Source organism: Stigmatopora nigra, chromosome 5, assembly GCF_051989575.1.
Source record: "Stigmatopora nigra isolate UIUO_SnigA chromosome 5, RoL_Snig_1.1, whole genome shotgun sequence".
Taxonomy (NCBI): domain Eukaryota; kingdom Metazoa; phylum Chordata; class Actinopteri; order Syngnathiformes; family Syngnathidae; genus Stigmatopora; species Stigmatopora nigra.
This window is the reverse complement of record NC_135512.1, coordinates 7,684,162-7,705,815: the sequence shown is the minus strand read 5'-3', so window position 1 is coordinate 7,705,815 and position 21,654 is coordinate 7,684,162. Positions and strand designations below refer to the sequence as shown.

General features: G+C 38.6%; 1 protein-coding gene and 3 non-coding genes across 7 annotated transcripts in view; 3 read left to right on the top strand and 1 right to left on the bottom strand.

The window, feature by feature from the left end:
- The window catches only part of cacna1ea (calcium channel, voltage-dependent, R type, alpha 1E subunit a), a 56,030-nt gene extending 34,579 nt beyond the window's left edge, over positions 1–21,451 (bottom strand). For all 4 annotated transcript variants that reach the window (XM_077716230.1, XM_077716229.1, XM_077716231.1 and 1 more), the window contains exons 1-3: positions 21,201–21,451; positions 15,102–15,593; positions 4,781–5,049 (exon numbers count right to left, since the gene is read on the bottom strand). In XM_077716230.1, the coding sequence (XP_077572356.1) occupies positions 4,781–5,049; positions 15,102–15,589 (757 nt within the window). In that variant the 5' untranslated portion in view covers positions 15,590–15,593; positions 21,201–21,451. The remainder of the gene's footprint in view (positions 1–4,780; positions 5,050–15,101; positions 15,594–21,200) is intronic.
- Positions 5,961–6,032, top strand: trnap-cgg (transfer RNA proline (anticodon CGG)). Its single transcript has one exon. It is a non-coding gene; the product is annotated as a tRNA-Pro (tRNA).
- Positions 9,261–9,332, top strand: trnap-ugg (transfer RNA proline (anticodon UGG)). The gene has a single exon. It is a non-coding gene; the product is annotated as a tRNA-Pro (tRNA).
- On the top strand, positions 9,474–9,545 carry trnap-cgg (transfer RNA proline (anticodon CGG)). Its single transcript has one exon. It is a non-coding gene; the product is annotated as a tRNA-Pro (tRNA).
- Positions 21,452–21,654: the final 203 nt, after the last annotated feature.

Sequence of the window (21,654 nt, the reverse complement as noted above, 5' to 3'; positions counted from 1 at the left end):
CATCATTCGTGCATAAATGAGTTAAAGTTGTTATTTTATGTTAGAGAAAGTGAGTGAGAATATTTTTTGAAAATTAACCAGTCTTATTATGAACTCAGATTGATCCCATCTCTCAGACTGATACAATTTCTGCTGTATAGCAAGTTAGCGATATAAAAAGGTGATGTCAAAGTCATCGTAGGGAGAATTGGGAATGATGCTTACGATACAAGCTTGTGACGAGGAGAAGTAGTAGGCAATGAGACCAAATTAGAGCGCTCGATAATGTGTGGCCAGTGATGACCAGTCAGGTTACTGGAGGGGACATGAGAGTTATGAAAAGCTGAATAAAATGAGCAAATGTGAACAACTTCAACCCTTTTTGCTTTAGCTCAGAGGAGCTGCCCCGCTTTTATGAGGCCATCATCAAGGGGCACAGAAGAAAATGTCTTAATAACATAATAGCTGCATCAACAGGAGGCTCTATCGTCTTCCTATTCTATTTTTCATTTCACGCTGAGAAGATAAATGTTGCCTTCGTGCCCTTAAACAGCAGCTAACAGGAGGGAGCAACGAAGGAAGATGGAAGGAAGGAAGGAAGGAAGGAAGGAGGTAGCCACGGCAACAGGTTTCTTTTCAACTCAAAATTCAAAGATTCGATTCGGCTAAGAATTCTTGTGTGATTTAAGCACAGTTTTAACCACAAGTAATGAACACTTGGTGTCATCTTTCAAGACAGAAATAATAAATAAAACATTAAACGCTTTACCAACTTTTACTATATGGCTTTTTTCATTATATTTATTTATTTAAAAACATTTAAACAGAAAAAATGTGCAAAACTGAAAAAAAAGAGGACGCAACAAACTATTAGCTGCAGAGCTCGAAGCAAAGGAATAAAAGTAGCGCCTTATACTCCAAAAACTACGGTAGTTACAAGAGAACATATTATGAATGGATGGTTGTTGTTGTTGTTGTTTTTTTTTAATTGAATTCAAATAAAAGTAGGTATCAGTTGACAAACTTTCATTTACTGGGTGACCAGTTTTGTGACTGCATTTATAAATTATCCACTCATTTTGTTAACAATAATAACCTTAAGTAATATAGTGCGTATTTTCCAAAGTTAGTTATACTTATTTTTATTACACAGGCTTGCAAGTGTAGCCTCACTTTACGGCTTATTTTAGCACGTAAAACATTTATTTAGCATTTTTAAGAGTAGGACATCTGCGGGTTGAAGAAAGCTCACAGGCAGAAGGAAAAAAAATGTAAATATATAACACTTTTTGCACCAGGTGTTGAAGAACTGCCAAATTAAAAGGTCACTTCATTCCATTGTAAAGACCCAAATGTATCAGGTTTGACTTGGCCATGATCCTAAAGCATTAAAACAATGTAAAATAGTTGAGTTGACATCCGAGACTCAACAAGTATCTGTTAAAGTAAGCACTCCCTTCCTCAGTGAGTACTGTGGTCTCGAGCCATGTGCACCGATTCATTAGTCACGCATTGGTGAGTCATAATGAAACTGGCTCGGTCCCACAATTCTTCAAAACACACGTGAAAAAAAGATAAAGTACTATGAGCCAAACACATCCACAGGCTACAACTCTGGAGGTGAACGTGAGGAAAGAAATTGCTGGCTTTTGACATTCAATGGAAACCTTTCAATTTGAAAGAGGCTGACGGCATCCTTCAGCTAATTAAACTGCGACTGAGCTAGTGAGAAAAAGGGCGGGACATTTAGAAAGATTGCAAGTTAAGCGATGTACGCATTAACTATATGCGACACAGTCATCCTCCTTTGACACATCTCCTTCACACATCAGCAAGCTGCTTCTGAGAATCAATTTCCAAGATAAATGCAGTCACCCATCAGTCAGACAGCTCTGCAAGTCAATGTCAACTCTTATGTTACTTATGGCCCAACTACATTAAGGAAGAAGAGCATATGATTCTTAAAAGGAAAGGAAAAAGAAGCGCCTGGAAATATACCCTCTTAAATGCTCAGTTTCTGTCTCATTTCCTTTTAACCGTATTAAAATGCAAATAAGACTTTTAAAATGACTGAATACAATTTTGAGAGAGTATTATTTGTTTTTAATTGCTGTTTTGTCTAACCGTGGAATCATTTGTTTCAAGTTATTTCAGATATAAATATATCACCAGTTACCATCACCTTTTTTTTTTATCATTGTAGAAAAAGAAAGCATTATGATACGCTAATGTTGACGTCATAGGATTTAAGTCCTTTTTCAGTTTTTCTAATTTTTAACTGTGCTTATGCAAAATAATGCAAACATTTCATTTAAAAAATATAAATGGAAAAAACAACTTAACATTGACTTATATGATAAGCTAATCAAGCCTTTGATAAATATGTTGCATAAAACTAGAAGTGAAGGCTATTTTTCATAAGAGTTTGAAGCCAAAATGTCCTCCATTTCTAGAATGAGCCAACAGTTGTCAAGAATCAAAATATGTATATATGTAGCAAAGCTTTCCATCAATATTATTATTATCAATTATTTAAAGGTGTAGGCTCTCTCTCAATGGGGTACTTCCCGCTTCAGGAAGACCCAGTGGGGATTAAAAAAGGAGGAACAGCTGCCAGTCTTCCTTCAGCCTTTAACATTAGACTGTTTTGTGTTTAGTGCTACTTCCTCTCCACATTTACGAAAACTTTCACCTGCCGTATGTGTTATATCCTTGCTTAGAAAAATGAGCGCACTTAGATTATGCACATAATCATGCTGGCTAGATTTAGCCATCATGAAGAATAAGCACTCCAGTGAACAAAAAAAAAATCCTCTCATCAAGAGACGAATCAAACTCACATGAACACACAATTGACCTTAAGGAGATTCACTGCAGAGATTGCACGTGTGTATTTGTGCAGTTTTAACTATATACATATTGACTGGTGAATATAATTGGTATAGAAATTATAGCATGCTACGTATCTACATTGTTTATTCAGATAGCATGCCTTTTCCACAACGTATTGTTCTCTAACACAATTCACAGCAGGTGTTTGATCAATGCATTGAACAGTACAGTTGATGATTTCCTTATTTTGGTATTTTATGGAGTGCACATTACAGACTGTTTCATACTTTGGCTGGGTCTGCCATTTATTCTCAGCCACGATTTACCATGATTTTCGGACTATAAACCACTACATTTTTTATCAGTTAAGAGACCTCTGTGGTATTGTATCAGTTTCTATTTGCTTGACTGTATATGCCATTACAGAATGAAATGTTTTTGGGTTTTCTTTAAATGAAGGCATTAGATTAAATTGGAATTGGTAGCAAAATTGTGCACACATTTGGTTTTGCATCTACTAGACAATTTCTGTGCTTCTCAGTCGATTCACTGACCATAGCACAGTAACATTTAAGTATCCATTCTTCATCAATTGTATTAGCTAGGAGTATAACACAATGAGTAATGACTGCTTGTCATTGCATATGACATGGCGATCAGATATCATTACATCAAATTCTTCTTCGTATCTGTTAATCATACACAGGAGAGCTGATTAGATGTAACTGGACACTCCCTCCTGGACAGCACACTAACCTGCGTGTTAGTCGGACTTTACTTCCTGTCATCACAACACATAATACTTGGATTTTCAGTCAGATCTATTGTGATGAGAAAGCAAATATTACTGCCATTGGTTAATAAAACAACCGCAGTCTAAACCATTGATTTTACTGTGTGTTATTTTCTCTATTTTCAATAACTCCAATGAATTACCAAACAACACAGGATGCCGGTTCACAATAGACTCATTCTTTTTTTGTAAGCCAACAGTGGGCCATCCAGTTAAGGCTGCTGAATTGAAGGCAACAATAGTAGAGCATAAGCCACACCTGGCTTGGACACCTGGTGAGCTACACCAGAAACTGACGTGCACACACACACACACACAGCACCAGTGATAGCCAGCATGTCATTGCAATTGAAATACAGCAAATGTCCTCCCTTTGCAGTAATTCCTGGTATATAAATCCTAACTATGTGTTACAGAGTAAAGTCTCTAAATTAGCAATGAGGCGTTGTAAGCTTGAGCTGCCACAATAAATCCATAAATGATCAATTAGCAAATGAATCCACAACTATTTCAATAGTCTAGTAACTGTTGAGAGACATTGTTGACCTAAAATCACTTGCCCGATATGGTTTTATAAGTCAACTTTTGAATAGCTGTTCACTGTAGAGCAATGACAAAGAGCTGCAGTATATACCAAATATGATAAGAAGCAAAGAGCTGCATTCATTTTGGCCGGGAGCCGCATGTGGCTCAAGAGCCACCTGTTTGCTACCCTTGATCAATCAGTCAAATTCCACTTCCTTGACTGACAGCACCTTCACCACTGAAATCTACAACCATGATAAATATCAGTTTTGATAAGCATTATTGTGTCGATGAAGTTATTGTGTTATATTTCATAACCAAGTGCAGTTGTACCCAATACATTGACCACGCTGTCCATGGTCCTGAAATGTACAGTTTCTGTTTTACGCGTCGAATTGAGTCGTATCAAATCGTAACAATTTGACTTCACGAGTTAAAATGCATCCATTTGCTCCATTAATATTCCCGTCCATTTTAACATGCTCGATGTGTGAAAGTATTTGGCCTTAAGTGGACCTCATCAGTGGGCAGGTGTGCCTAATAAAGTGACCGGTTCGACGCTGGTGATGTGTGATCTGAATTTTACGCATTGTAATATTTGCATTTGGAAGGTGACAGTCTTATTCTAAATATGAGAACAAAAAGGATATGGCCACTCAGTGATTTTTTTGGCATACTTGCGGACCACATTGTCCTCCCCGAGGATGAAGAGAGACCTGTTGACGGTGAAGCAGTTCTCCCGGACGGGGATAGGATTGTACAATGCCATGGTGCGAGCACGCTGCGCTTTGGTCTGCTTGAAGGCTGCGGGGGACACGCCACCTGTGGACGCGGCAGCTCCATCGCGGCTCCTGTTGCGCTCCGAGCCGCAGTCACCGGTGCTCAACAACACCGGGACGTCGTCTCCGAACCGGGCCATTCTGTCCAAGCGTGCACACACACACACACAAAAATCAGGCAATTGGGAAGGATGAGACGAGTAGGGTGACAAACAAGGGCGCGGTGCTGCGTTCAATGTCGCTCTCTGTTCAATCACTCCATCGTCACTTTTCGCTTATAAAATAAGACAAAACATGTTCTTCCAGACGACTACTTCCCATCTTTAATTGCCCGTAAACCATAAAAATAAACGGGACTTCAAAAAGTGCAAAACTGAGAGCGCTGCAACAGGTCACATGGAGTCCTTGTGTTTGAAATAATCCATTCGTGCAGGAATAAACTTTGCCAGCTTCAAGCATGAAAGCTTAAATGCAGCAAGAGGGAGGCAAGCCACCTCAACACTACATTTCCAAAAGCAGATGGCGTGACGTTTTAGACCACGCCCTCCTCCTGTGGTCCCAATTCAGTTTGGGGTGCAGCAATTATTAGGCAAACAACTGGGAGACATGAACTGTTGCATTAACAAACGAGGAGCCTTGTTCTCATTGAATCATACATATTTTAAGTGGGAATTTGGCAGATTTTTGCACATCTGAGAAGTTAAGTGTCCCACAAAGGGCGACTTTGGCTCATTTGGTCTCATTGGCAAAAAATGTTGGTCATTATGACATTAATTCATTCATTATTTATGTTTCAGTATGTTTCACTCTCTCCTGTCTACATCCACCCCTACCTCTCTACTTACATCCCAATTTACCTCCATCCTTCCCTCCCTGCCTCCCTTCCTTCCTCCCCACTTCAATCCATGACCATATGAGATTTTTACTTTTGGGGTTATTTTTAGCGGCACATTTAATGAAGGATTGGGCAATCAGTCTAGTTAAACCTCATGGCACAATGGTTGGAGGCCATTTATGAGACAAATAGACATATCATGGACATTTACAAATGTGGCTCGTTGGTCTAGTGGTATGATTCTCGTTTCGGGTGTGAGAGGTCCCGGGTCCAACTCCCGGACGAGCCCTAGTTTCTTGGAATTGCTCCCTTTAAGGGGGATTTGGCAAATTGATAACCATTTTAGAACCTTGGGGTCACACAACTGACCTCTATAGCTTGTTGGACTGAAATTAGTGATCATTTGAGAACCAAAGGATCATATTATTCATACGTGTGACTCGTTGGTTTTTGTCGAATTGTTGTGTTGAACAAAATAAATTTGATACATAGATTTTCTCTAGAATGATTCAAATAAATTTTGATCATTATAAAGTTAAAATACAACTTTGGCTAACACACACAGGCACAGGCTTTCCACTCTGCATATAATAGAAATACACTAAATGAAGAATAAACAGTATCATCTGCTCACTAGTAGCCAATGTTCTTTACAACACATGATATTTTAAAGATTAACTGTCTGTAAAATGTGAACATCTGTCATTTGAGGCTCTTTTCCAAGCATTCAAAAGTTCCCCCCAAAATATGCCAAAATTGGACAGCGGCACGCCAACTGTTGGGTCGACAAAGCAGCACAGCCGGACAACAAAGACAGACCTATTGATGTGGTCTTATGAAGGGGCCGATGGTAGTGGGGTCTGCACTATATTTAGCCTTATTGAGATGGTAATGGTTGGAACATGAGAGGACTTTGCATAAGAGTGTGTGTGTGTCAAAAAATCTGCACATTTTGAGGTTGTCTGCAGTCATACAAAATGAAGGGCTGCGTTCATTTTTTAGTCTAAAACTGGCTTACTATATTTATTGAACCTTTTCCAGCTTTGCCCCTCCATTTTCCCACACCAGAATCCTGCTTCCCCCTGTTGTCTTCCTCCTGCATGTTTCCTAGCAACACAACTGACATGTCCTCTATTCGCAGCCCTGTGAATCTGCCGCCGTCACCCCTACATTTTCTTGGAACCTAGGGACGACGCCCATGGGAGTAACGACGCTTGCAAGGATGTCGTTACCCCGCTTTTCACTGCGTTGCATGCTCGGTGGGGATGCTACAATTTGTTAGTGAACGCAAACTAACTCTGTCTGTTGCTCTATTCGTTGAGGCATTCCGTGTCGGAAATATGAAAGGGAACAGCACTTTTATTGGGTGTTAGCTGTCAATTCTTCCACGATATGCACACAAAGCTTCACTTAATTTTTCATTTTCTTGCCATAGCCTTTTCGAAACAGAATACATTCATTACTTACTCTTTTAAACAGAATAATCCAAAATATATATATTTATTTTTTTAAGCTTTAATTAGTTTGTAGAAACACCTTAAGTCATTCTCAGTGATGTTGTCAGAGGCCCAATCCATTTTAAATGATTGGACATCATTGTCAATCGCACCATAACGCAACGTGAAAAATGACTAAATAATTTAGCAACCATTAAATAATGAGATTGAATTAAAAACTGCTCCACTATTTGGCTTCTTCAAAAGTATGCAGGCAGTATACATGAATTTTATACAGGGTAAAAATAAATAAGGTGAGAGAGGAAATTGGCAAAGAAATGAAATGGTTCCCTCTAGTGACTAAATATTGTCCAACCTTACTCATTTAAAGTATTCCATGATGTTAGGAATAGCCATAAAATGAATAAACCTTAAACCAGGGTTAAAACAATATTTTTTTCAGTGCTGAAAATTATAGGTACATGTTTAAAAAACAAACAAAATAAAAGAAACGCCATCTTCAGACATTATACAACATGATAGGCCAGCTCACTACATAGGCATTTCCCAATAACTCCAGCAGGGGACAGAGTCAAGTCAACAAAGTCCAGTCTTCACTGCTGTTGTATATTTATGGGCAGAGAGTTTGCTTACCAAGCACCGCCTTGTCATTTGTCAAAACTGGCCCCTTCTAAAGGAACATAAGTCAGCCTGCTGCAATATTTGGGCTCCTTCTCCTTAGGAGTGGGGCGGGGGGGTTCAAGCTGATGAATGGCCCTGAATTCGCTCTCGGACAGACGCACCTAGTGTGCCGCCAGCTTTCTGAAGAAAGCCTGGAGGAAAGTAATACTGTATTTGGATTCGGATGCTGACCAGACACAAGCAATGTAAATATATTGTGAAACAAGTCTGTGAAAACAGCAGCGCCTGAATTGTACCGCAGTACAAAGCAGCAATGTAAGCTCATAGCATGCCACTGACACAACAAGGCTCAAACAGCTTTGAAATTGAAATTTAACCTGTATGAAAGAAGTGGAGGGAGGCTCTTTGACAAGGCACACATTGAAAAAAATATTACAGCTCTGTGCGTGCATCAGGAGGCCAGCATTGAAAGACGTTGAGGATTTACCTCTCTGTTCCATACAAATTATTCCCTGTCTCAACCAGGTGATTTCATTTGAAAGGCTAAAGTCAGCTAGACACACAAATATAATAATTGGTATTGAGTTCCAGGTATTTGAGGCACGGACAGAGAATGTGCTTTGGCTGAATACACTCTTTTTTTAAGGGAACTACACAGTCACCTATGGAGCCAGCCCTGGTTTATGTGTTGGAATTTTTTCAGGTCAAAATCTAGCAGTGGATGAGGCGCATATTTTCGATGTTCCTTTTTATTGTGTATTTTTTTCGCTGGTGCAACCGAAAAATAAAGTACTTGTACTGAAAGTAGTTAATACAGCACATAAACCACATCCTCTACAACATTATCATTGAGTTCAATAATTAAACATCAACTCAAGACTGATCTATACAAGTACTTAGAAAACGATGCATGCATGGACTTGATGTTTACCTGAATGTGCAATGCAGAGGAGGGTTTGTGTGTGTGCAAGTGGCACGCATGACAAGCAGCAGGCCATTTTTCACAAAAGCGTTTCCTCTGGGGGGACTGTGGTCTTGTTGGGGAAACAGGGCACAGGCCCGAGATGCATGGTACAAACATGCTTAGAGCTATAAATCTAAAAAGGATGGGGATTAAAAGGAGTAAGGACACTCTGGTGTGAAGAAATATAGGCCAGCTAGAGATGTAAAACATCTCAATTCGTAAACAAAGAGGGTAAGGTTTGTTTTACTAGTTCATAATATTGTGTAGTAGTGGTCATGAATGATGACAAGGAGCTTATTTTGCGCAGCGATTCATGATTCTGGGTAGCACAGTGGATTTACTGGATAGTATGTTCACATGATGGTTCTATTTCGTTTTTCTATTTTTTCTTGAGATTGACAACTAATGCAGAAAAAACATTGGAAGATATATAGAAAAAGCAGTAAAACTCACAAATACTAAAATATATGCAAGTGGCTCGTTGGTCTAGTGGTATGATTCTCGCTTTGGGTGCGAGAGGTCCCGGGTCCGACTCCCGGACGAGCCCTAGTTTCTTGGACTTGCTCTCCCTTAAAAGGGAGCATATTATTAACCATTATAGAACCAAAGGTTCATACATAGGCCCATTGTGACCTGTGTCTTGTTTATCTAGTCAAGGGATATGATTCTTTCTCTACTATTATATTGTGGCTCGTTGGTCTAGTGGTATGATCCTCGCTTCGGGTGTGAGAGGTCCCGGGTTCAACTCCCGGACGAGCCCTAATTTCTTGGAATTGCTCCCTTTAAGGGGGATTTGGAAAGTTAATTAGCATTTGAGAACCTGAGGGTCATGGTCTACACCACTGTGGCTTGTTGGTCTCGTGGTAGGATTCTTGCTTTAGGGTGCAAGAGATCTTGGGTCCAATTCTGGGATAAACCCTTGTTTCTTGGAATTGTTAATTTGAAGGGGATTTGCCACATTATGACCATTTGAGAGCTAAAGGGTGAAATGATGTGGCTGGCCTGCCTCCCTGTTATTTTGACGCAATTGGTCTAATCTTTCATTTGCTCTTCTTCAGGTTCACTTATTCATAAAACACAAGATTTTTGTCCAAATGCTCCAAATCAGCTGACAGTGGCTTATCTCTTCTGAAAATAACTTCTTGACAAAGGAGAATCATAATGTTCAGACTTGGAATTATACAATAGGACATGGATGGCAACACTAATTTGATTGTAATTGCTCAGACACAAATTTTGATTTCTCTTCATTTCTGGTGCCAGCTTGTTTTGCATTTTGCCGAGACCGAGAGAGCGTAATGAGTCTCTGCGCAAACAACCACATTGGCACCCACTCTTAATGAAACCACCTTGTCTACTCTGTGCATTACTTAAACCATGTGTCATTTTGTGGCCCGGAAAATGGCTTTTCAGCATGTCATCATTAATATTTGATACGTGTCAAACAGGTCTGACATTTACACCACACTGCGTGTCTAACTCTAACAGGAAACTAATCTAGAAGAACGACTCACTGTGACAGATTTGTTCTCAGTCCTGTAAAGTTAAATGAATTAAAAGAAGTGAGGTTTTTAAAAAAAAAATTAAATAGTATTAAAATCGCACAAAACTAACCAGTGAGAATGAGTAACTGTTGCCATGGTAGCAAGCAAGCATGCCTTGCTGTACCATTAAGGTCTCGGGAAGCAATTTATCCCATATCCCCAGCTTCCAGATGTAAATAAGCAATTGGCGAACTTTGTATGGATGGGAGGTTTGTCCCTTGCTGAATATTTGTCAAGTTTGGGGATCAACTGGCTTTGCACCTGAGGGCCTGTGCAGACAAAACAGAGAGATTGAAACCAAGAAAATGCTAAAAAAACATTTAGAATGTAGGTTTTCTTCATGCTTTTCTGCCTGTTTCCTACATATGATAGTGCTAGTGATTCCTATTTTCAAACTATTCATTTGTTTGTCTATAGCCATGAAGAAAGCTGAAAAAACAACAACATTATTTTCATTGACCCTCAAGGAATAGAAAAAAAATGGATCATTTACTAACTGTAACCTGTTAACATTGACTGGCAAGCACTTTGGGGATAACCAGTGTTATATAGCATCTATTTCAATCACATTGTGATCAGAAGGCATGACAAAGACGCACACACGAGCCTGTCCAAGTGTGCAAAACACCCCTGCCGGGAATTGGTGCCACGAAAGACACACGGCCATGAAAAGCGTACAACTAAAAAGACAACACACACACTCTGTAGTGGATAATATAACTGGCAACAGCAATTATGATGTGCCAGTGTGTGCAAACTTGAAAATAATTGCCCCAGTCTTTCAGCTATACAGTGTATCAGCCATGAACTGTCGAATAAATGGTGTACTCAACACAAGTCAGTGCATTTTCAAAGCCATACATGGATGGATACATATAGTACACACAGCATGTAACAAGTTCATGTTATGGAGGTTCCTGCAGAACCAACAGTTTAAGCACTAATATGATTCTTACTGTGAAGCGTAAAAACATGGGCTTGTTCTCTGATTTTTTGGAAAATGAAGATTTACATTCTTTTCCAGCATAATGACAATGAGCACTCAGAAACATAGCAATAATATGCCTTCACAGCCAGAATGATCTAATGATAAAAAAAATATGCTTTTCAGTATGTTCATTTATGATGATCTGCACTTGAAAATGAAACTAAATGCGTATTCACACCATTTTAATGAATTGCAGCTAGCTAGTATTCTAAATCAAAGGGATCATGGAACCCCTACATGGATTCTGCCCAGACATCTGCTCTGCTCATTTACAAGTTTGGCATAATGACTCATAGATTTTGCTAACACTGCCACATTAAAATCCCAATTTCCCAAATATCTGACTTGCTAGAGTTTAACTAGGCACGACTACCACACAAAACCTTGCTTTTGACTCACTATTCTTCATTTATAAGCTTGAATATAGTACGGTATGAATAGGTACAGATAGATACAGTTCAGCGTAATTCTAAGGAGCAAGTGGATCAGAAGTCAAACAGGATTCAATGGACGATCGTTTTTATGGCTAATGTCCAGTACGGCTGTGGTTTAAATGCCAACCTAATCATTGTCATTAAACTAGGGCAACAGTAAGCACTGTAATTATTGGGAGCAATAAAAAGATGCCATTAACATTTGTAATGTTACACATGCAACAGTAGCCTCAGAAACTAACCCCCACCTAGACATATATAAATCTAGCAGAATTTAAACATAATCTCATTAGGATTTGAACCCACAACACACTAACCACTAAACCACGAGGCCACCCAGTAAACTAATATATAACATGAAATATGTGCTTCTTACCATTTTTAAGTTGGTCCTCAAATGTGAGGAAAATATGCGGTGCAATCTAAGGCTCATTTCCTTATGCATTTTTCTATTCATATTCCTTCCTGAAAATTCTAGGGAATTTCTGTTCATTTCCTGTAAGTTTGGGGCATTTTCTGGGTCACTTTCTTATCATTTCAGGTATGATTCCATCTGGATAGAGTCTGGGTGATTTCCTGTTGATGTGTTTTATCACACGGATGCAAAATGGCACATTTTTGTAAATTTTCTCATATGCTCACAAAACTATAAGGTTATTGTTCATTTCATGGCAAAACCTGCCAGAGTAAATTATGTACATATACATACAGTACATCATATATTTTCAATAAGAAACAAATATTATTATTCTCGATATAGTAAATGTATATAATTGTTTATCCACGCTAAACAGATATTTACACTTTGGATGACAAAACAATTTGTTATTCACTTTAGCTGTGCAAAGTGAGTATATGAATCAGTTTGAGTGATGAGTTTTTTGAAGTCCTGGCAAGAGAGCGTTAAATAATTAAAATGAAATTCTCGCCAAGCATTGATCAACATCAACTCACTTTATCATAACCTATTTAACGGTAAGAAATCCTCCTGGAAAGAAAACAGATGCACATGTTGGCTCCATCGCAAAAATTCAAAAAGCGGGCTGCCACCAGGACACGGCTCTGCCTAAAAAAAAAAAAAAAACGGACTTGAGAAGAGGACGTTCACGCTCGTAACACATTGTGACTCACTTGGGGGTTTGTTGTTTGACATGAATGTATCATATTAATGATAGCAGGCAGACCAGAGAGGATGGTTGCCTACTCCATGACCGAGCATCTGTGCAGGCCTGCTAATTATGCCACCGTCCCGATTTGTCACATGGATATATGTAGCCACGTTGCATTCAAAGACCAGAAGATTTATAATTTATACTTCCTGCAAAAGGGAAAATGGTGAATATTTTTGCCTTGGCTATTGTTTGACTGTGCATGTGCCTAACCCTCCTTTTCCTGTCAGTTTTCAGACCAGGAGCACGAGACCATCTGCTCCTACCTTAGCATTCCAACAACCTAGTGAGTGTGGCTGGCATCCTATCAGACATGAAATATTGATTCCTTTGAACAGAATTTCATTTTATTTTTATATTCTCTTATTTTCTCTTAAATCATACCACTACTAGACTGACGAGCCACTGTGGTTACCTGTATGACCCTTTTGGTACTTAAATGGTCACCAATTTGCCAATTAACGGTATCAATTCAAACAAAAGAAGACTCATCCTGGACTTGTATCCAGGACTTCTCACACCCAATGCGAGAATCATACTACTCGACCAGGGGTCGGGAACCTTTTTGACAAAGACGGCCATAAACAATTCATATTTTCAAACAATATTCTTTGAGAGCCATACTCAGAATTGAAAAGTAAAATACATGAAAATGTGAGCATTTATTATTCATTTCACCACTTTGAAAGTAAAAAAAAAAATCTTTTGAGAACATAATTTCACTGTTGCCAATCAATGAGTATCACCAGCGGTTCCCATATTTTACCACACAGGTTCGCGAAGAGCCATATACACCCATGAAAAGAGCCACATATGGCTCCCGAGCCATAGGTTCCCTACCCCTGTACTAGACCAACAAGGCCACAAATCTAAGCCGCCACCCCCTTCCAAAAAATGCCTCCAACTACTAAACGGTTGTAAAATTAATGGACTAATTATTTTACCAAGCATTCCACGGATTAATTTTCCATCAACACCTCTTAATAAACCTCCCGTGTGTTTTCTCCACCCTAAGCTACATATAGACATCAGCATGGTCAGTAGCATCCTGAGCCTGTGGCGAGGAAGGCGTGACAGACACCATGGGGGTTAAGCCCACTCGAGGTTACCCCCCAGTTTTTCAGCAGGATAACCCGAGGGGGGGCATCAACACCACACATTCAGTTTGAAATTTCCCTCTGCCATACGGTAGAAAACCAATAAATACATAATGTACAAGAGCGCAAACATTTAATTGTTCATTACAGAACATTTGGCTTCTCTAAACAAAAAAAAAATGAACCAGCATGACATAGTCTTGAATTGAAGACGAATGGCAGTTTGTTTTCGAATAATGACGTAAAAGATAATCTAGCACTAATCGATCAGTTACTGGTATCATGGGACCCACAAATACTTTTTCAGATGATATACTGTCAATTATCCACAATCAATAACTCGAAAAGAGTGAATTAGTTTTTTTTCCAGATTTGTGTGGCTTTTCTATAGGTAAGACTGTGCAGCCTTAATGAAATGCTCGATAATGCAAAGTGATACACTCAACCTCTGCATACTTTTTAGATCTGCCCAATATTGTTGAAACATATTTATGTTACATTTTAAATAAGCCACATAGAAACATCTGAGTTTTATCTAAATGTCTTTTTCCTTTTCTTCCAGGCCAACAAAGCAATCTCAAATAAAAATGAAATGACAGTGTACTTTTCTTGTTTCAAATAATATTGGAAATATTATTTATTATGTATCCTTCTTATCATTGTATAAGAAGAAAGTGATACATGAGGCACGAAACTTGATATCAGACAGTTTGCCAAAAGGATGTTTTTTTGCAAAATGAATGCCCTTCATTCTAATACTGATACTTTTATCTATTAAAAAAATAACCTTGATTGAATGTCTCACTCTACCCGGTGCAATCCTCTAATGCATATGGGTAGAATAAGACTTTTTTGCTTAAAAACTGCATACTAAGTGAACATGTCCACATGGTCAACTGTAAAAGCTGGCTTTTTTAGCTATTCCTGAGAGAAAGTTAACATTTGTATACATTTTTTTCACATACTTCACATAATTCAAATGGCTCAGAGAAGTTAGACATGCAAAATTCATGATTAAATGGATGAACTACCATCTAGTGAGGTTAGGGATGTTAAAAATGTACAAAATACGTTTTAAACTTACTCCCACTCTTTGCGGCGCGCCTGTGGTGTGCTGTGGATCTTGTGAGCCAGGTGGGCTTTCACGATGTCCTTCTGCTCGATCAGGCCTCCCCGACGTCTATTCATCACATTGGGGCTAACGGGCAAATCGCCATCAATCATCAGCAGGCTACCGCCCATGTCAAAAGACGAAGTCACATCCAGGGTGAGGCCGGTTCGGTTTTGGTGCGCGGTTGGGCTGTGACCCGGCATGTGGGAGAGGTAGAGTGTATCGCGGCTGCTCGAGAGACTGTGGGGCTCGAGAATTGAAGGGGACCCCGAACGTGGGCCGGAACCCCCGACCAGTCCGGACCGATGTTTTTGCCAACTTTCAGCCTCTACGTGGAGGATGTGGTGTCTGGGGGTACTGTTCCCACACATGGGCTCCAGAGCCAGACCCAAAGCATCCTCGCGGCAAGGTGGTCCTCTTGTCAGTCTGGGTAGGCCCAATGTATTGTGGTCCCCTGTCATTTTGCTGTAGAAACAAGGAGAAAATAGTACAACAGAAAATAAGGAAATGTAGTCACTTTGAGCAATAACTGCAAAGTCCTTCAAGTGGTTGTCATAGTTGTTTTTGAAGAGAAGAGCATGAAAAGACTATCAGTACAATGAATATGGGAATCATTAAAATGATTGAGATGATGTTCAATGTTAGAGTAGTTTTTTCTAGATGAAAATGTGTCACTTTTGTCACCATTATTGTAATACAGAAATTGCCAATGTGGTACAAGTATGATTATAATCTAAAAGTTGGAAAGTTGAAACTTCAAGTCAACCCATTTTACTTGCATTTTTTTAAGGTTTAAGGGAAAGTTTAAAAAAAAAAAATAAATAAAAATAAAGTCATTGCCCCAAATTTAAGATTTTGATTCAACTATAATTTAGTTTAAGGCCGGATAAATACATGTAAGTTACAAATAACCTAAATTGTTCAATGATTTGGGGATGGCAGAGTAAATGCCCAAATTAAGCCAAATCATGCATATGTCTACCAGGCTTATTTAATCATTATTTTTTATTGATGATCAGTTCTTTTTTTTGTTTGTTGTTGTTATTTGTGCACTTACTTACTTATTATGTTGACTACTTGTTTATGTATTACTTTTTTATTGATTATTATGTATTTGTCTGTTTGTTGTTGTTGTTGTTATTTGTGCACTTTGTGGTGAAGCTTTAATTTCATTATACTTATATACTGACAATAAAAGCATTCAATTCAAATAAATGAGACTTTTTTTGTTCTTAGCACATTGTCACTGAGAAGAACAAAAACAAACTTACGAGGAGAAATGAATACTCGAACCAAGCACACAAAAAAACAGGCCATCTGACAATCGGGAGACAGGGCAAGACAAGACAATCAGAAACAGCTGGCTGACACGAGAGGCGACAAATGAGAAGAGACACCAGGGCTGAAATCAATGGGTAATCACAGGGAGAAGCAACACCAAGTGAAAAAGCCAAGAATATTGAAGAAAAAACACCCAAACTAAACACCAAGGCAGCCTAAACCTAATAATTTTGCATCATAAATTAATATTAAGAGTTATACATTCCAGGTTTCAATTCAAGGTATTATAAAAGTCAATTTTAAAAGTGTACATTGACAAATGACAAAAGGGTTAGAAACTAGCATAAACACTAGAGACTCATCTGCTGATCTTAATCAGGCGGGTTGAACTGCAGTTGCCGGTCACCATGGCAACACTAACTTTTAGTATCTACAGTGATTGCGACACCCTTGAAGCTGCCTTCACAGCCTCTTCTCTTGGAAAATGGCCTCCTCAGCCTTTAAATCAATAGTATCATCAATCAATCTGTGAAACTGGTGTTTTTCTAGTTCAGCCACACATTCCGCAGCTGTAGTTTCTGAGTAATGAAGTCTATTACTTTGTACACTTTAAATTTCATGTCAAATAAGGACAATGTTGCCGCGTGCATTGACATGTGCGTTTGCAGGCCAATGTGGTGAACGTAACCAGACATGAATGGGGAAAAAATATAATGCAAATAAAAAAAAAGTGGTTCATTTTTATTCAGAGAAGAAAGCTTTGTCTCAGACATTGATCTTTTGAAGTCATTTTACAAATTGCATTTTTAAACTTATTGGACAGTAGTGCCAACGCAATCAGCTGACATTTCATGTTGCTATATTTGAGACCATTCGATCTTGGCAAGATCCAAACTACTTCCAGTAATGCATGACTTTGCTGACTATGTGCAATTCTTTTGTTTCCTTCTTTTTACATGAACAACAGCAACATTGGAGTGGACCAAGTATACTAATTCAATGGGACAATAAAATTATTAATAATTTGAACAAAGCAGCTAAGTTACTACCATCAAGTTGATAGGTCTGAAAATACAACTTCAGGAGCAGGTTAAGAACGAGTGAGATCAATTTAAATAGGAAATAGGTTGATTACCGGACTGCAGGATGGTTGGAGAATGCTCCGACAGCTGTGAACCCTTCACAGCCTGCCTTCCTCGCAATTCTCTCTGAATGAACAGAGCTCAGTCTTTTTATAGGAACTAAAGTGTAATATTTCTAAGACAGTGATGTAGGACAGAGCTTATGTAAACAAAACTTTGGGCTAATATGGTTAGACATTAGCAGGTTTAAGTTGTATGCAAACACGGAATTTTTATAGCACACACAAACTGCCGCAGCCTATCTTATATTTTGCGTTTCGAACAAACAGTTCCAAAGTGAGTTGGCCATATTCCACAATACAAGGAAACAATTGCAAGGCCAGCCAGTTCGCTATCTTACAATTCGTAGTGCGAACAAGTAATTGCAAGGCCAGCTAGTTGTCTTGTCCTACATTCCACTGTCCTAACAAACAATTGTAAAACCAGTTTGGCCACATTGGCTGGACATGAACAAACAATTATTAAACCAGTTGGCAGGTCTACCCCAATAAAGTGGGCTCTTGTCAGCCAGTAAACAAACTTCACTATTCAACGTGGAATTCTAAATAAAAGTTAGATGCATAGATTCTACGAATTCATCATCTCCAACATTGCCCCACAGTCAAGTTTAAAATGGTAGTCGGTCAATATGTGTCTGTGATTCATGGTCGACTAGTCCAGCATGTACCCATTTCTCACCAGATGTGATAAACTCTGGATCACTTACAACCCCAAAGCAGGCGTTGCTATAGAAAATGAATGCCGAGAGAGGTCGTGATAAAGTAGGTCTGCACTGCATCATTTTAGGTGGTCTTTTTAATGCTGTATTTTCTCCTACGTTTAAATATTCTAATATGATAAATAACATTACCATCAATTAGAATCAAATGTAGTCAATCTTAATCTGATTTCAACAGCCAATTAGTTTCCAAAAAGGCATTGGTGGTTGCCACTGCCTCCATTGTGGTTATTCATGTTCTGACCAAAACACCGTCTCTCAATCAACAGCAATTAGCTTTTCAAGGATATGGCTGCTGATTATCCTTGTTTATCGAGTGTTCCGTCTGCCATTTTACCAGAAAATTAAAAAAAAAAGCTCAATATGCAGTCAAATTGACAATGTGACCACAACTAAATGTTTCATATGCTCTATGACGCATAGCCAGGTGTCTGCATGGTCGTTAATGTAGAGTGATGAAGATTCTTTGACAGGCGAAGGACCTTTATGCACCTGCTGTTCAACAGCAGTCAACACAAGAACGTCATTACATATCACATTTAATTAAATTCAAAAACAAATCATCTTGTTTAATCCACTGGCAAAAAATGTCATATTTAATTCAGCAAAGGTTATCATTACATCATCAATTTATTGGCTGCTATTGTTGATGTTAAGACGCAAGATGTAAGCGCAACATATTTAAAGGGGATGAGAGGAGCCACTTTAGATGGCGATGATAGACGTCATGCAAAACTCAAATTTGTTCTCATGACAACAAACTTTTCTTCATTATGGCAAAACCAGTTCTTACCCACAAAACGTGTCAGGGTGTGCCATTTTTCTAGTCCAACACAGTGAGTATTTGGCCAAGATGAAGATTTAACCTCAGTATGAAAACGGAACATATAAAGATGCATGCGTTTCAATAATTTGGCCTTAAGATTCATTGGTGTAGCTTCCATTTTCTTCATGTTCCATTAACAACCAACTGCTGCTGGGGCTTATTAAAGTTTCATACCACCATTGCCTATTACATTCTAAACACTGAAATGCTTGAAATATGACAGATCAATTTGTTTGAAGAATAACGTACCGCTGATGGTGTAGATTCCGTGCATCTTAGTTTGAAAGTGAATAATTCATTGACAGTTTTGTGATCTGCCAGACACACCAACGATCTTTAGTCTTAAACAAAATATCAACAGTCAATCGCGTCATCTCTTAACAGATGATGAAACTTACTCTTGAATTCTCTTTGAAACCCAATGCTTCATTCCAATACATTTCATTAATTGGCATGCAATTTAGTGCTAAACTGCAGCTGCTCCATTGCATAACATTGCTAACGATGGCACTAAGTGGATGCCCGGGTTGTAGCCGATGGTCGTGGTTTTCTATTGGGTGTTTCCCACATATGATGAAAAGACATTTCTCAAGGAAACCCTACTGTGGCGTTGACCTTCCAAGCAATGGAGTCATTATGTAATTCCAGGGACACATCGCATTGCTAATGATCCACACTAGTACTAATAAAAGCATCACACCATTACAAACCCAATCACTAGAGGCCATGGTGAAAACGAAGCACACATGACACTCGAACAATCTGGACAAATTGTTTTGTTTGGGCTTTGACTTTGCTTAGGCTCTGCTGACTAATATGACTATTTGTCTATACATTGGGGGTGGGACAGTAAGTGGGACAGCTCCGACCAAAAATGGATGTATATTGTTTTAAAAAAATCTGTCACTGTTTGAAAAAGGAACCGACAGGTTGCTACAAACAAACGTAGTATCACTACAAAAAATGTCTATATCTAATCGGATAGGACATTTGGCATAGCCAGAGGGTTGAAACGATTCATTGACTAATCAATTCGTAAATGAATTGTAAACTATTGTAAAAGTCAATAAACCGTATAGGCAAACTGTTGATGTCTTGAGTTGCTTAACCTACTCATTTGGTCCCATTGATGGCGCTAGATGTTCATTAAATTGTGTCTGGAAGGGGTAAATGAAGAATGTTTATTCTATACTTTTGCTTTTCATGACTCTGGGCCATCTTCTTTCGATTTGAACTTATTCACTTTTATACTTGACATTTTAAAGTTGAAAAATCAGAAAGCCACAAATGATAAATAGTGGATATACAGTATGAACTTATAACTTAATTTTCCATAAACACTCCTTTCAGGCTTATATTGTCAACATTGCTCGTTATCAAGCCACCATTGAAAGTGAACAAAAGAATCACGCCACTTGATGTGACTGGGAAGTGCTAAGAGTTAAAGTGATGTTGTCATCAAGCAATATTGATCCACACAATGGTCAATGTGCCCTCAAGTGCAGCTCACCATTAGATCAATTTCTGATACACGTCATGCTCGGCAATGTCTCGAGAATATGTGGAAGTCATTTAAAAGTATTTTTTTCACCAAAAGATCTAACTCAGTGATGCTTTCTGCAATCTGCCAACTCCCTGACTTATGATCCAAACTGCATCTGCCTTTATTACTACAGTCCCATGCATGACAATTTTCTTATTAGTTTTTGTCCTTGCTCTACATGGATATCTATATGGATATGGATATAAAGGGAATCAGAATAAAAAGGAACTATTATGATTAAGTACATTTGAAAGATTGGGATCTTTTATGTTGAGAAACGAATCTTGATTTTTCTCTTGCATTATTCAGCTCTGCATCAGGTCAAAATTCTCATGTTTGACTTAAAAGTCCTAAATGCAACATTACACCCACATTGTAGTTCACAAATTTACATCACAGTGGAACATTGCATTGATTATAAAAAAAAAACAACAGTTTTATGTTGAATTGGGCATTTTTCTGGTCCTTGCCCCAACTCCTTTTTACATAAAAAAACATTTAAAGTCGAAAGTGTTTAAAGTCAAACGACACTTGAAAATGAAAAATGCACAAGATCTCTTACCTTGTCCTTTTCGGTAGATGAACGGACGAGAAGGGAGCGACGTGAACTGCGTTCGTTCGCCAATAAGGGTGAGGTGGAGATTTAGGGGGCGTCGGTGCTGGACCCCCTATGAATATTTTAAAGTCCTAAATGCAACATCGGATATATCATACAATCGCCATTCTTGTTCAAAGACTCTCTTGGAGCTCCATCGTTATTTATTTTATGTATAGGCTGAGTGGCCACCTGTAAGCTGCAACACAGTCGCTGCTGCCAACTACGGTGCAGTATCTGAGTCCAAGTTGATGCAATGTTCATTTTGACCACACGGTGGAAACAATCGAGCGCAAATCGTTTACAGTTGCAAAAGCAAATTCATGCAAATTTCAACAAAATCTCTTGAATGTTCTGTCTTCTTGTCTCTTGAATGTTTTGTTTTCTTGCCTCGTGGTGACTTCGTTGCAGTTGGTGGAGC